At 36.8% G+C, this 15448-nt stretch overlaps 2 protein-coding genes across 2 annotated transcripts in view; both read right to left on the reverse strand.

Moving 5' to 3' along the window:
• The window catches only part of myo5b (myosin VB), a 69282-nt gene extending 59075 nt beyond the window's left edge, over positions 1–10207 (reverse strand). The window contains 1 exon segment of the mRNA XM_016233314.1: positions 9737–10207. Within this exon segment, the coding sequence (XP_016088800.1) occupies positions 9737–9763 (27 nt within the window). The 5' untranslated portion in view covers positions 9764–10207.
• Positions 10208–12578: 2371 nt separating this feature from the next.
• cfap53 (cilia and flagella associated protein 53) lies at positions 12579–15442 on the reverse strand (the record flags this gene model as incomplete). Its single annotated transcript, XM_016233322.1, has 7 exons — positions 12579–12816; positions 12893–12995; positions 13100–13316; positions 13400–13618; positions 14569–14872; positions 14954–15127; positions 15219–15442. Coding segments are annotated over 7 exons (1479 nt in total), but the record flags the coding sequence as incomplete, so codon positions are not given.
• Positions 15443–15448: the final 6 nt, after the last annotated feature.

Genomic DNA, 15448 nt, shown 5'->3' on the forward strand with positions numbered 1-15448 from the left:
ACCGTATTGACCCGAATATAAGACGATGTTTTTCTGTTGGAAATACATCTGAAAAAACGCGGGTCGTCTTATATTCAGGGTCTAGACTTTGACATGTCAATAATACATCCACAACAATAGGTGGCGCCAAATATGCATAAAACGAGTGTGCCATGAAATACGTAATGTAATGCGTGTTGTAAAGATCGCGAGTGAAAACAAAAGAGAAAGAAAACCTTACAGCTGCAGTCGTGACTGTCACGTTAGCCTGATGGGACCAACTCTACTTCTACTGTTAATAAGATTTTGGTAGGCGACTATTAGATGGATAGCCTAAATGTCCTAATTCAGATGGGCTAACTTTTTTTTTTTTAATGGTATATCAAAATGTTTAACGTTTAAATGTGATTGTTGGTACATTTTACCAGTTTTTACCATACTTTCAAAACAAAAATTAAAATAGGAAAAATATGCAATATGAAAATAATTGAAGACAAAATGTGTTTTACTGAGAAAAAACAAGATTAGGTTTTTAAAAAAGTACATCTGGAAAAAGGGGGGTCATCTTATAATCAGGGTCGTCTTATATTCAGTCAATACGGTATATTAAAAATCTTACTTTTCAAAAACTTTTGACTAGTAGTGTAGGCCGATTATTCTTATAGATTGAAACAAATGTGCTTTAGCCAGAAAAAAAGGGTATGAAAAGTGCTCCGAGTTGCTGCAGAAAACCAAAAAATTTAACAACAACAAAAACTGGAAATGTTGCTGGAGACGGGCTTACTGAAAATGCAAACTCACTCTCTGCCAGCAATAATTCTGTTGCAGCAAACTTTAAACCTTGTTTAAAAATAAGCAGGTTTAAATTTAAACCATCATCTTGATCCTGGATTTAATTTATATTTAAGATAGATTAACTTCGTTGCTCCATAACTTTAAACTCAGATTTAAATCTCAATTAGGGATTCATTTTAAATTTACAGGTGAGGAGGTTTAAATGAAATAAAGTGCACCTACAATTACAATTATGTGGCTGATTGAACAAAGAAAACAATAGAGGGTGTGTCGTTAGGTGTTTATCACAAATAAAAATGAAAATTAAAGTGCATTGAGCTGGCAGATTGTGAGGGTCTTGGTAGCCTGTAGTAAACTTGTGTCTGCTATCGAGTCCGGTATGTGAATACGTCACTCATCTCGGCGTACAACAAAGAAAACAGAAATATACTGTAGCCTATAGCATTTAATTGCAGCGGTGATGATGAAGTGAGCGCCAGTGATCGCGGCCGTGCCTCTCGTTTCATACACCCGCTCCACGCATGCTGCTGGGCGGCGATCAAATGGACAGGGCACCGAGGTCCACGAATCGTGCCAGTTGTTTTCTCTTATCTCGGTTGTTTTGTTATAAGATATACTTCATTATTTGATACTATAAATATATTTCCAGGATTATGAAATCCGTATGCACTGAATAAATTGCTTGCTTGATCAGCCGTTTGAATAACAGTCTCTACGTAGGTAAGACGGCAGATATTTGACAAATTTATTTCCTTCATCGACAAAAGAAACTTATGTCAGAAAGAGAGTTTAGTTGTCAGCAAAGAAGGATAAGGAATATTAACATTGTTCCTGTTTAATTGCATTGGCGAATCCATCATGGCGGAGAAAATTTATCGTAGATGGAGGTTTTAATCGCAGGTTAGAATTATAATCCCCGATTTGTTCATCTGTGTTTAAAAGTGCAACACAACTCGATTTAAAAAAAACCCTTAGGGTGGGTTGCACCAACAAGGATTCATTTAAGTAAAGATTAGAGTTAATCAAGGATTTGTTGATCTGGGTTTTATTTTAAATCGAGTTGTGTTGCACCACTTAATTTTAAACACAGATTAACAAATCGGGGATTAGAACTAGGGCTGAACGATTACTTGCATTTGCGATAATATCGCGATATGAAATAATGCGATTTTTCAATCGCAGAGGCTGCGATTACACGGTCATGTGACACACGAGAGTAAAGAGGGGTGTTCGACTTGAAGATCAGATCGGTGTATGACATCAAAGTACGGCGAGAGAAAGCATTAGGAGACGTCCGCGCTCTCTTATAGCTCTCGCAGTACTTTGATGACACACACCCATCGGTCTAAGCAGCACTGCTTCAAGTCGAGCACGGGCCATCAGCAGAAAAAGAAAATAAATAAAACAGTAAACAGCCAAAGGACATAACTTAGAATGGGAGATGGATCGGTTTGTGAAAGCGAAGAGAAAAGCCATAGATGAAGTCGCACAGACCCAGGCAGGTGCTGGTCATACAAAAATCTAAATGCATAAAATATGACGAGGCATATCTTGCTCTCGGCTTCACTCACTGTGTCTATACACTACAGTTGATTCGCGTCGCACCGCAACAGCTCTACACTGGGTGACAACTCTACACAAAAAAAAAATGTACTAGCCAATGGCGATTCAATTGCCAAGGCGTCCGTAGAGGGTTGAAATAACAGAGAGAGAATAATAATGATAATAATAAGTTATTCTCTCTATGCTATTTTTCAATGTTTCAAGTGATGCCGGTGTTTTTAAACATTTTTTTTATAGGTTTTAAGGGGAGCGCGACCAAAAAAGTTTGAGAACCACTGGTCTAAAGTTAATAGACAGTGTTTAAAAAGTGCAGTGCACATGTTTACATATGAAGAGTTCAGATGCAAAAGCCTCTAAGTGCCGTTTGAAATTTTCTTCTAAAATGAGCATTTTTATCAGGCTCCCATGTGTAGGTTCAGCAATTTCACTTTAAAGGCAATAAATAGTTTATTTTCTTTCCTATTAAAGTAAAATAACTGAACATAAACATATAGGAGCATCAGAAATTAATAATTTTAGCAGAAAATGTTGGATGGCACTTAGAGGCTTTTGCATCTGAACTCTACAGTGACTTTGAATTATCTAAAGTAGTGTGGTAAAGCAACAGATTTGTTTTTATATTTCTGCAATCTACTTTAGTTTGTGTGATTTGTTACTGACTTTCATATGAATGTTTACACCAGGCTAATTTAAACATAATTATTACATGCTTACGAGGTTGGAAGTTCAACAAATCAGTCAATGTACTGTGATTGTAGTTGTTAAATAAAAATGACATTCATATCAATTCATGCATCACCTAATTTCATCTTAACATATAGGCCTGGCCTACAGAAAAGAACATTTATGTTTAATGTATATAATATTGTGTTGGGCATACTATACAATGATTTATAGCTTGTCTTTGTTGAATAATACAGAACATAAAGAGCTTTTAAAAAATAATTGCATATTAAATCGCAATTGCAATATTGGTAAAAAAAAAAAAAATTGCAATTAGATTTTCCAAAATCGTTCAGCCCTAATTAGAACTCTAACCTGCGATTAAAATCTCCATCTACGATAAATTTTCTCCACCATGATGGATTTCGCCATTGCAATTAAACAGGAACAATGTTAATATTCCTAATTTTTCTTTGCTTACTACCAAACTCTCTTTCTGACATAAAAAGTTGTTTGTGTCAAAAAAGGAAATAAACTTATATCTGCCGACTTACTAAACTGCTATCGTTATTCAAATGGCTGATCAAGCAAGCAATGAATACATTTCTGGCAGTGCATACGGATTTCATAATCCTGGAAATATGTTTATAGTATCAATTAATGGAGTATGTTTTATGACAGCGCTGCCCCGTCCGTTTGATCGCCGCCCAGCATCCACGCGTGGAGCAGGCGTGAGAAACGAGAGGCGTGGCCGCGATCATTGGCGCTCACTTCATCATCACCGCTACCGTTAAATGCTATACAGTATATTTCTGTTTTCTTTGTCGTACGCCGACATGCACCGAGATGAGTGACGGATTCACATCCCGGACTCGATAGCAGACACGAGTTTACTACGGGCTGCCAAGACCCTCACAATCTGCTGGCTCAATGCGCTTAAATCCTCCTTTTTATTTGTAATAAACACCTGAGACCTCACAACACACCCTCTACTGTTTTCTTTGTTTAATCAGCCATATAATTGTAACTGTAGGTGCACTTTATTTAATTTAAACCTCCTCACCTGTAAATTGAAAATTAATCCCTAATTGAGATTTAAATCTGAGTTTGAAGTTATGGAGCAACATGATTAAAGTTAATCTATTTTAAATATAAATTAAATCCAGGATCAAGATGATGGTTTAAATATAATCCTGCTTATTTTTAAACAAGGTTTAAAGTTTGGTGCAACGGAATTATTAGATAAACCTTGATTTAATCTAGATTAAAGCTTAATCCTTGTTGGTGCAACCCACCCTTAGAGTGATAAAACTAGCGGTTTCCCCAGTAACGGCTGTAATCAAAGCAGCTCCGCTCATGAAGGCTACTTTATCAGAAAAAAATGAAAATGTCATTGAAACATTTCTGAAGACAGTCCTTTCCCTTCAGAGATACATTCATATAAAACACCCGCGCCGTGTTATGATTTTGAAATGTGCAGTGCTCATGTTTATTCAACGAAATCAAACACCACAAATAAATCAATGTATGGGAAACACTGGTAATGTATATCGAAATGTGTTTAAAAATCATATCACCGTTATCGAAAAAAATTATATTGCAATATAGTATATTGATATTGAATTATTGTCTAGCCCTATTATAAATATGCATTTAAATAAAATGATTTAATATTCTTCTTGTGTTCGTTTAGTGAATAACATGCTTTGATTATTTTTACCTTGATTTTTATTTTAATTTTTGTTTTGAAATATTTATTCTAATTTGCAACAAACATCTTTTTGGTTAAAATAATAGTTTAATCAAAAAAGAATTACCCCTATAAAAAAATACAAAAAAAAACGATATAAATATCGTAATATATTGAATGTTGTCAAAACCCTCAATATTTAAGCAATATCACCTAGACTTCTATGTAGAATACTAAACTCATAATCACTGGGTTAATCGTATAACTTTGAACTGTGCTGATGAAGCCAGGTATGTTAAAACCAGAACTGGTCATAAGCCATTTTTAAACCTGCCGCAATTCAAATGACACTATGCAGGGACTCAAAAAGGCACTTTTTTTTTTAAACACAAAAAGGTGCATGAACATTACAATAAAAGCTCTTTAGTGCTTCTCTCAGATTTCTCTCCCCAGCCCTCACAGAGACTCTTGTTTCTGCATCAGTTACTTTAGCAGTGGCATTAGCCAAACCATAAGTGAATGGAGTGTGATCGCATATCCAGCCCAATACTCCCCCTGGATCGGCACATGACTTGTTTACCTGCTCAGAGGCACTGAGAGACCTCAACAGTGATGTAACATACGGTTTAATCAAGGAGATGCAGTAACAGAAACAGAAGACCATAAATTACAAAAAAGAGCAGAGAACAAAAATAGAAAGGAGTGTTTTTGTTTAAACAGCACAACAGAAGAAAAGACTGCTCACAAGTAGGGCTGTCGCGATAACCGCAATATCGCAATACTGCGCTATTGACGAGCAAACCGCAGAGGAATGCAAGAACCGCAGCAACCGCGATTTTTGAGTGTTTTCTTTTTTCGTAAGGTTACGCCCTTCTCGTTTTACACTTCATGCATGTGGACTGAATATTAAACAAGTTTGTAATGATAACAATGTGTACCATGCTGATTTGTACAAAGGCTCCGTAGATTTGCACTTAACAAGCCTAAACAAACAGTGAATGAGACAAGAGATCGACTGAGATTACTTGTGTCTGTCCTCTAGGACGAGTCATATATATTTGCGAAAATAGGTAGTCATGTCCAAGGAAAGCGAAATCTCTGTCTTTATATATATATGTGTGTGTGTGTGTGTGTGTATGGCGATAATACCGCATACCGCTCTATTGAGCCACTCAAAATTACCGCAAGGGAAATTCCCTCAGTCTACTTGGGCCTAGGGCTGCACGATAAATCGAAATGGAATCGAGATCGCGTTTCAACAGAAGCTGCGATTGTCATGCATATCTTTCAGTGAAGCACGGTTCTGTGATCAGCAGTAAATCTCTATCCAAAGGCCAGAGGGTGCTCTCGCGCTGAAACTCCAAATATGCCTCGCAGAAGAAACCCAGAAAATGCTGCAGAAAATCGCTGCAACTGAATAAACAGAAGATTCAACTGCTTTCATTGATTCAACGTGACTAATAAACACACGACTACGGCAATCTGAGTTCTTATTACTATAATTTTCATTAAAATAAACTACATTTATACATGCCTTTATCACTGCTTAAATACTATGAAATATGTTGCGTGCCTTATTCTGTGTAAGAAGCCACATTATCTCACAGAAGGATTTATTTCAAACACTCGACTGACGTTATGAAGTGAGTTTGGAGTCAAAATATGTTATTAAATGTGGTATTTTCACATGCTTTCAGATGGAGCAGCATTTACTTCACAGAGCCGTAGTTCACTGAGAAGCCATGTAAACAGCTGTCATTATCGCAAACGATTTCTTTGATTTCATAATCGCGCAATAAAATTGTCTGCGATTTTTTTGCATAACTTGTCAGTGAACTACGGCTATGTGTAGTAAATTCTGCTCTATCTGAAAGCACGTGATGATGATTTCCTGCTGATTACAGAACCGGCTTTACTAACAAAATGCACATGACAATCGCATTCGATTAATCGTGCAGCCCTACTTGGGCCTAATGACTCTTTTTGTGCATCCCAACAAATCTAGGTTGTGTTGGGGTCAATTCAACAAACCTCCCACCTTAGGAGGGGGGTAGAAACTTCAGCAGGGGTGCATTGTGCCCCAAACTAATCCTCTTTCTGAGACCAATAACCAAAGAAAGACACAAAGCTCCAACAACATGCTACATGGTAGCTTACACACTCACAGCAGGCATCAAACAACACAATGTGATTTAAAGGGGTCATATGACGCGATTTCAATTTTTCCTTTCTCTTTGGAGTGTTACAAGCTCTTGGTTCATAAAGAAGATCTGTAAAGTTGCAAAGACTAAAGTCTCAAATCCAAAGAGATATTCTTTACAAAAGTTAAGAGTCAGCCACGCCTACCTAAAATGGCTCGTTCTAACACGCCCCCACATATCTACGTCGCTATGTGGGAAGATTTGCATAAATGTTCCCACAAATGTTCACGCAAAGAAAGAAGGCGTAACTTTTATTCTTGCTGTAGTTTTGTTGTTGCCGCCGCCATGTCGTAAAGATGTTGTGTGCTTCGTTGTGAAAGCGAAACTACTTTGTTTGGTCTTCCAAAAGAGGACGATATCTGCAAATAATGTGTTTTTTTAACCTTAAACCGCATAAACACATTTTGTTACACCAAATAATGTTATTTTTAGCAGCATCATATGACCCCTTTAATAATATTTCTAAAATTATTTGTCATTCAAAATGTGCTGTCAAGATTTTTTTTAATGTATGTTTAGGTGGGACGCATCGAAGGGATCTACTTTTCTACTTCTTTTTATTAGGTCTTTAAATGAGACCCCCTAAGGTGTTATGTGTTCTTAGATATAATATAAGATAAACAGCCTCTCTAAAAATAGCAAGTTCATTGGGAAAAAAAACAGATGGTAAATTTGTTCCCTGGTCTTCCATAAAGATTATCAAAAAGCAGATTAGGAAGTTTAATTAGGATATGAGAAAGAGGGGGTTGTCACATATGACTTTTGGGTGTTTAAAATTTTTTTTAAAATCCAGTCCATTCCAATGGCTGACCAGCCATTCAATACTATTTGTTCTCAGTGTAATCGATGACACACATGGGCAGGGTGGTTATGATGACATGGTTTGGTCTTTTTATGATCGCTAAGGTAACAGCACACAAGCTAATAATACAGGCTGTGGAATTCTTTTAGGGCAAAATATCCGAACAATACCAGAGCACCGAGGCCAAAATACGGGACTGAACTGGTGTAATATGAATCCACCCTTATGGTGACACTATGAGAACAAGGCTGAACTGAACAGTCTGTCCAAGGCTGAAGACTAGAGGAAAAAAATATATATTCATTTTGCATACAAGCCCAAACAACTTGGAAACACTGAGTCACCTGCAGCATTAGTATGTGACCATAAAATATTAGGCTACACAAAGGTCTTTCCTAGCCTGCTTTCCCTCAGTGAAATATCTCCAGAGGTCAAAATAAAATAATACAAAAACAAATGTCAGTTCATATTTGTGGGATTACAAGGCATAAGTGTTGAATTTCTATGACTTCTTCCAGTCGTGTGTACCAATTACCATCTAATGATCAAAAAGCAGATTAGGAAGTTTAATTAGGATATGAGAAAGAGGGGGTTGTCACATATGACTTTTGGGTGTTTACATTTTTTTTTTAAAATCCAGTCCATTCCAATGGCTGACCAGCCATTCAATACTATTTGTTCTCAGTGTAATCGATGACACACATGGGCAGGGTGGTTATGATGACATGGTTTGGTCTTTTTATGATCGCTAAGGTAACAGCACACAAGCTAATAATACAACCTGAAAGCTGTGGAATTCTTTTAGGGCAAAATATCCGAACAATACCAGAGCACCGAGGCCAAAATACGGGACTGAACTGGTGTAATATGAATCCACCCTTATGGTGACACTATGAGAACAAGGCTGAACTGAACAGTCTGTCCAAGGCTGAAGACTAGAGGAAAAAAATATATATTCATTTTGCATACAAGCCCAAACAACTTGGAAACACTGAGTCACCTGCAGCATTAGTATGTGACCATAAAATATTAGGCTACACAAAGGTCTTTCCTAGCCTGCTTTCCCTCAGTGAAATATCTCCAGAGGTCAAAATAAAATAATACAAAAACAAATGTCAGTTCATATTTGTGGGATTACAAGGCATAAGTGTTGAATTTCTATGACTTCTTCCAGTCGTGTGTACCAATTACCATCTAATGAAATATTTACAGGCAGGCATAGTTAGAAAAAAGTAGATTTACTAATCTTTTATCATTTTTCATAATAAAATTCCCTAAGTATGGGAGCCCTGAAAATAAATCTTCAATGGTCATATTAACGATCCCAACAAGCACAAAAAATTACAGATTTAAATATCAAATGAGGAATTAACCTTCTCCCAACAAATGTTGCCAACCAGCTCATCTATAAAAAATAATTTACAGGAAATTAATACCCAATAAACTGAAATGATTGTTTATTGCTTATATGCTGGTTTTGACTGATACACAATCGTCTTTCCTATTGTAGCATATTTAGAGAAATTTGAACGATCAGAGTCACTAAAGTCCTCAAAAGAGGAAGAGCTCTTCATAAACACTGGCTGTATGTCGTAACTTAGTGAGCTGCCTACATAGACGGCATTATTTGACAACAAAGGCGCAGCTGAACGCGCTCAAAGATGCTGTCTAGATAGGGCGCTCAATCGGTTTTCGAACACCGCGAACACCGAAACTACCTACAGACCGAAACCAACAAACACACCTGTCCGCGATACTTCCCTGTGTTTTATAGGAAGTTAGAGGCAGTTAAGCAGAACCGCAGGGCGTCAGATATTTGAATATTACCTTTTTGTGAGGTTTTATGAAATGTTTTGGGATTAATTAAATTATTTTAAGCTAGTCATGCTACACTGAACGAAGATTTAAGATTAGCGAATGCGTTTCGCGTCGTTTACGATCTCACACAGAAAATAAATGACATATTACTGTCCACCTGTCACATATGATTAACTATTTATTTATCTATTTAATGGTGAAATAAAACTCATTCAAACAACTCACCTTAGAGTAGAGTTCAGTCACAGACATGATCCCAAATACAGCAACTCCCACCAAAACTAGTTACATCAGCACACGTAAGGTTCAAATATCTCCGTTTGAATACGATGATATTCCCAACAAGTTTTATAATCCAGGTTTCCTGTGTGCTGTCACCACTCCATGTCGTCCTGGTATGCTGGTTTGTACTTTTGAACTCCCTCTGACGGCTAATGTTAGCGCGTTAGCCGCGCCTGGTCGCGGCAGGTGTCTGTTCCCATAATTGAAGTTGAGTTGGACAAGCCCCTTTCATCTCCTCCTCCACATAAAAATCAAGTTAAAATAAGCAATGGCCACGACTAATCGCTGAGTTCAGGTAACGACTTAAAGGTACTGGTTAGATGTGTGTAAAGTGTGTAAATGTCAAAATGCAGGAGTTGCTGCCCTCCCTTCTTCCCTTCTTCATAGACTCTATCATGCTGACTGACATGACCGCAGCGGCAGAGGCTCATGGATCAATGGCACAATTCAGTGTGTCTACAGCGACACCCTCTGGCCAATTACAGAACTGCACGAAAAATCACATGCTGACAGAAATGAGAACGTCCAGGCTAAATAAAAATAATTTAAAAAGAAAAAAAAAACACTTTAAAAAAATTTACAAACTTTTTGCAAGAAGTGATGAGGGTCTAAAGGGGTCCTCCCTTGTCACATGACAACAAAATGTTTTTCTTATTAATATTTTAAAACAAACCAAAATCATAAACAATGCACTTCCTATAATAAATCCAATATAGCCCCCCCCCCGTTTTTCTTTTCTTTTCTGTATTGCACTTATGCTCAAGCTTGTGTGCCACTATAGCTTACACTGAGCTGAATTTGGGTCTTATGATAAATTGTTTGTGTTGGTCCTCATTTGTAAGTCACTTTGGATAAAAGCATGTACTAATTGACAAAATGTAAATTTAAATGTAAAATAGCTGCTGCTTATTTAAAAAATAAATAAATAATAACATCAACTTTTTCCAATAATTATTTGTTTTAGAGACTGTTTTCCATTCTCTGGGCAGCTATACCACTTATATTTGCCTTTAGACCAAACAAAAAATATCAAAAGTTAAAATTCTAAAGTATTTTTAAAATCAGAAATTAAAAATATGTTTATACTAGAAAATGTGTATTCAAGTCCATTTTAATGAACTGCATTCTTATTTATCTATTTATTTATAATTTTTAATGACTTACTAGATCCAGACAAAAAAAAATGAAAATTCACATAATTGACCCATATGTATTCAGTGTGGTTTTTGTCAGTCATCTGAGAGCATTTTAGTCTAAATAAATGATTACTCCATGAAATACAGTTTTTGCTTCAATGTCTCCAGCTAGAAATACTAAATACTACTAATATAGTCTACTATTAGTACACAGACAGTATAAGCTATTAAATACATAGAAACACATCATTGCACCAAGACGACACAGCTTTGTTGAAGTTGACTGGGCCCATTTCATTGTGATCATACAATGTGAAGCTTATCACAAGATTCTATATATATACATGTGCTTTTCTTGTGTTTCTCATAAATATTTGAGAGCAGAAGCTGCCTAGAATAATCAGATAGTGTGCATTGTGTGTGCTCAGTGTCTGCATCATTAATCAAAGACACAAAGCTGAGCAACAAAGCAGCCTCTCTACTCTTATCTGCAAGGTGCAGAGTGAACACAAGCCGTGTTTAAACTACAGGATGAAACATAAATTCAGAATGAGAATCCTGAATAAGGACATTAAAAATGACATAAAAAGATGCGTAAATGTGTTTAGCTACGGCTAGCTTGGTTTAGATTGTATATTTTAATTTATTTATAAAGCTGTAACCTGTAAATCTCAGTGGACCACATACTGTAATTAATGTGATGAGGAAATCTAGAATGAAAGAGTAGCAATATCTGACCTACCTTGGCATACAGTTCATGTTCACGCATTTTCTCCTAAAAAGTGTGCCAATATTCACAGACACAATGATCATCAGAGCTCTGAATTATTCAGATGTTGTATATTCCTCATGTCAAGCTCAAAAAGATTGTATAGCATACTTTGCCGAATTTTGTAGTTCCAAACTGGCTTGGGTAAAAGTTAAACCTGTCTGAACAGCCAGGTGAGAAAAAAAAAGACAAAAATAACATAGACCAATTGCTCCACACCCCTACCACTCCTAAGTAAGGCATTGGGTGTTGACTAACTTCTTCACCATACACATGCTGTTGTGGTATTTGCAGCGTCAAAAGTTACCCACCCACTCATTCACCCTCTAATCATTTAACCCAGCAGCTTACTGGTCTAAAACCCTGTTGCTAAATCATTATGGAAATATTCTGCATGTTAACTGTCATTTTTAAACCTTAACCCTTTGACCTCTCCTGGTATTATGTACTGTACATGTTTCATAGCAACCCTGGACAGCTTTCCATTGTTTTTAATTAGATGGTTGGTGTTAGATGCGGTGTATAAGTAAGTCTGAGTGATTTGCAAAAAGAAGACACTATTCACAGTCTATTCATTAAAATGATTGGCTTTCTTTAAATAATTAACTTTTAAACATGCAAATATCTACCTCAAAACAAGTTAATCCAGTCAGACTTGTCTGAATACAAACTTCAGCACATGGATAATGAATCTGATCACAGAACACACAAATATGTAAAACATACAACATATAGTTATTCAGAAATGAGCAAGATATTTAAGCATGTAAGTTCACTGAAAGTTCCTTATTTTTATTTTTTAATGTATTTTCATACTAATATTTTTCGAATATTTCATACTAATGAATGTTACTTATGTTGTGAATAGAACTGGATGGATTTATGCCAACTGTGCACCAAAGTTGGAGCGCTCTCGTCTCCTGAAGGGATGAACTGCTGTGGTGCTGGATATTGGCCTTGAAAGGATGTCCTGAATCTTCTTATTGTACTGCTCCTGGTACATCAGACCCTTCTGGAACTCGTATTCTTTCTCAGCTTGTTCTGCTTCACGAATGCGTTGGCGGTACAGCATCTGAGCCAATAAATCAGCCTGATATTCCTGAGTGGCCTCCCGTAAACTAGAAATGAGTCAAATTATTTTTGTATGTTTTGGTATAAGTATGATTAAGTTGCACAACTTCGACAAAAGCCTACCGATTCTTTTCTTCTTCATCCAGCAATTTGTTCTCTTGAAGGATTCGGTCAAGCTCCTCTCTCTCTTTGAAAGGCTCAGCCTGTTTCTGCATATTCTCATTCACTGAAGAGAAAAATAACACCTTCATAATAAATATATATAAATATATATATGTGTGTGTGTGCGTGTATGTGTGAAAATGGCTGATCTTAAAGCAATTTCCTTACACTTCTCTTGGATCTGCAATCGGCGAGTGTCCATGACATCCTTCATGAGTCGGTCCCTCGCTGCCTTTTCCTGACGCCACTGTGCCTCCCTGCGGGCCCAGGCCTGCTGCAGCTCTGATTCAAACAGTTGCTCCGTCTCAGCTTCTTGCCGTTTCTGCTCTTCCAACTGCTCTGCCAGATACTCCCGGTACCTGCGCTGCTCCTCTTGACGCTCCAGCTGTTTAGTAAGAACATTTTATGAATAATGAGAGAATTGACATTGATGGTCAAAAATGGCCACAGTGTGGGCTGAAATCTAACCTTTTTGAGGACCTCATCTTGCTTTTCATCTCGCTCTTCAGTCATTAGTTGCTCTAGGATGCTCATATCCAGAGCCAGCTCTTCCTGCCGATCTCGTGCCAGGCGCTTCATCTTCAGCCGAAGCGAAAGGTCCAGTTGTTTACGTCGTTTCTCCTGGTCTTGAAGCTTCTGTCTGTGTTCTCTCTCTGCCTCCAGGCGAAGCATCTCCCTGTGCTCTCTCTAAGGAGCACAACGTTCACGAGAGTCAGTGCCACAGCTTCAAAGTTTTATTGTATTTTTAAACATTTTCTAATGCATCAAGGCATTATAATGTTCGGGGTGACACTTTATTTTAAGGTGTCCTTGTTACAGTGTAATTATACATATAAGTACTGAGTAATATTAATTAACTACATGTACTTACTATATGGTTAGGGTTAGGATTTGGGTTTGGCTTAGGGTTACTTGCATGCAATTATGTATAATTAATTGTTATTATAATAGTAAGTATAAGTAACGCGTAACAAGGACACCTTAAAATAAAGTGTTACCATGATCGGTTTGTAAAATTTAAATTAATTTAGAGATTTGCTAAAGATTATATTTATAAGTGACATATATTTTTTTATTATTTAGTTTTAAAATATTATTTTTAATAATATAATTGTATAATGAATACTATGTAAATACATTTAGATTATTCAAAAATATCAGTTCTAATATTTATATTTTATTTTAATTTATTTAGATGTAATAATATAATAAGTGTATATTAAATGCCATTATATATATATATATATAGAGAGAGAGAATTTTAAAATATAAGTTGTGATATATATATATATAATGTAATATCTTTTTAATAACAAAAGTATGCATTTTATACTATTATATTTACATTATTAAAAAAAATATTAGTTCTAATATAAATTTTTGTGAATTACTAACACAATACAAAACTAAACAAACTCAACAATTACAGAAGAACACATTCATTTAAAGAAATTTGAAGAGACCATTAAGGTAATCTAAATTTAAAGATAGGGAAAATGAGCATGCCTGATTAAATAACCAATATCGACAGATTATGAATGAATTAAAAAATCTCTAATATTGGTACAGACATATTGTGCATCCCTATAATAACTGTGGCTTGATTTGATTGATTCATCCTATTATATGCTCAGTACCAGTAACTGGGCCTCCTCTTGTTTCAGTTGCTTTGCCTGTATTCTCTGCTGCTCAGTCATTTCCATCTGTGCCTGCAGGAATGCCTTCTGCTGGAGGTTGTTCTCTCTCTGACGTTGAACCTCGTGGTTATGACGCTCCTCTTTGGCCATCCTGTCGCTCTCCCACATCTGGGAGAACAGTCTGTCTTCTTCTTGTTGCATCCGTTGCACTTCCTCCTTAGTATGGATCTGAGCTGCACGCTCAGTGCAGACCTCATCCTGTCTGCGCATCATCTCCACGGCACGCAGCTCCTCACATTGCTCTCTAAAACACAGGAAGATGGAACATCTTGTAGTCTGAATCAAAGTTCAAGTTTGTCCAACCACTAATGATACGGCGTTCTACCTGAAGAGCTGATCGAGTTTCTCAGCAGCAAGTCTCTGTCTCTCGCTCTCTCTTCTCTCTCGTAGAGTCTTGGCTCTTTCAACCATCTTAGCTTGCCTCTCCAACACTGTCTCCTTTTGTGCCTCCATCTCCCTGAAGATCTCCCCCTCCTCTGACTCTAGCAGCTCACGAAGCCTGTAAAAAAGAGCCAAAGTCATTACACTATACAATGAGACGATTTCTAAATAATTGATCAAATAAATAATTGAGGCTATTCCATTCAAACCTTTCCCTCCTTTCATCAATGTCCATCTGGTACTGCTCTCTTGCTTCATGTAGACGTCTGCTAATAGTGGCCGACACCATCTGGCGCTGTGTGTTCCTTTCCCATCTCATTCTCACACCACAGGAGCTTTGATCCTTGGTAAACTCCAGCACTTCATTCTGTATTGCCTCCTGTTTCCTCCTCCTCAGAAAGAGGTCGTCTATGTCTTTGGATAAAGGATGTTTTGCTCT

The sequence above is a fragment of the Sinocyclocheilus grahami genome, unplaced genomic scaffold, assembly GCF_001515645.1.
Source record: "Sinocyclocheilus grahami isolate Dianchi unplaced genomic scaffold, SAMN03320097.WGS_v1.1 scaffold428.1, whole genome shotgun sequence".
Classification (NCBI taxonomy): Eukaryota; Metazoa; Chordata; class Actinopteri; order Cypriniformes; family Cyprinidae; genus Sinocyclocheilus; species Sinocyclocheilus grahami.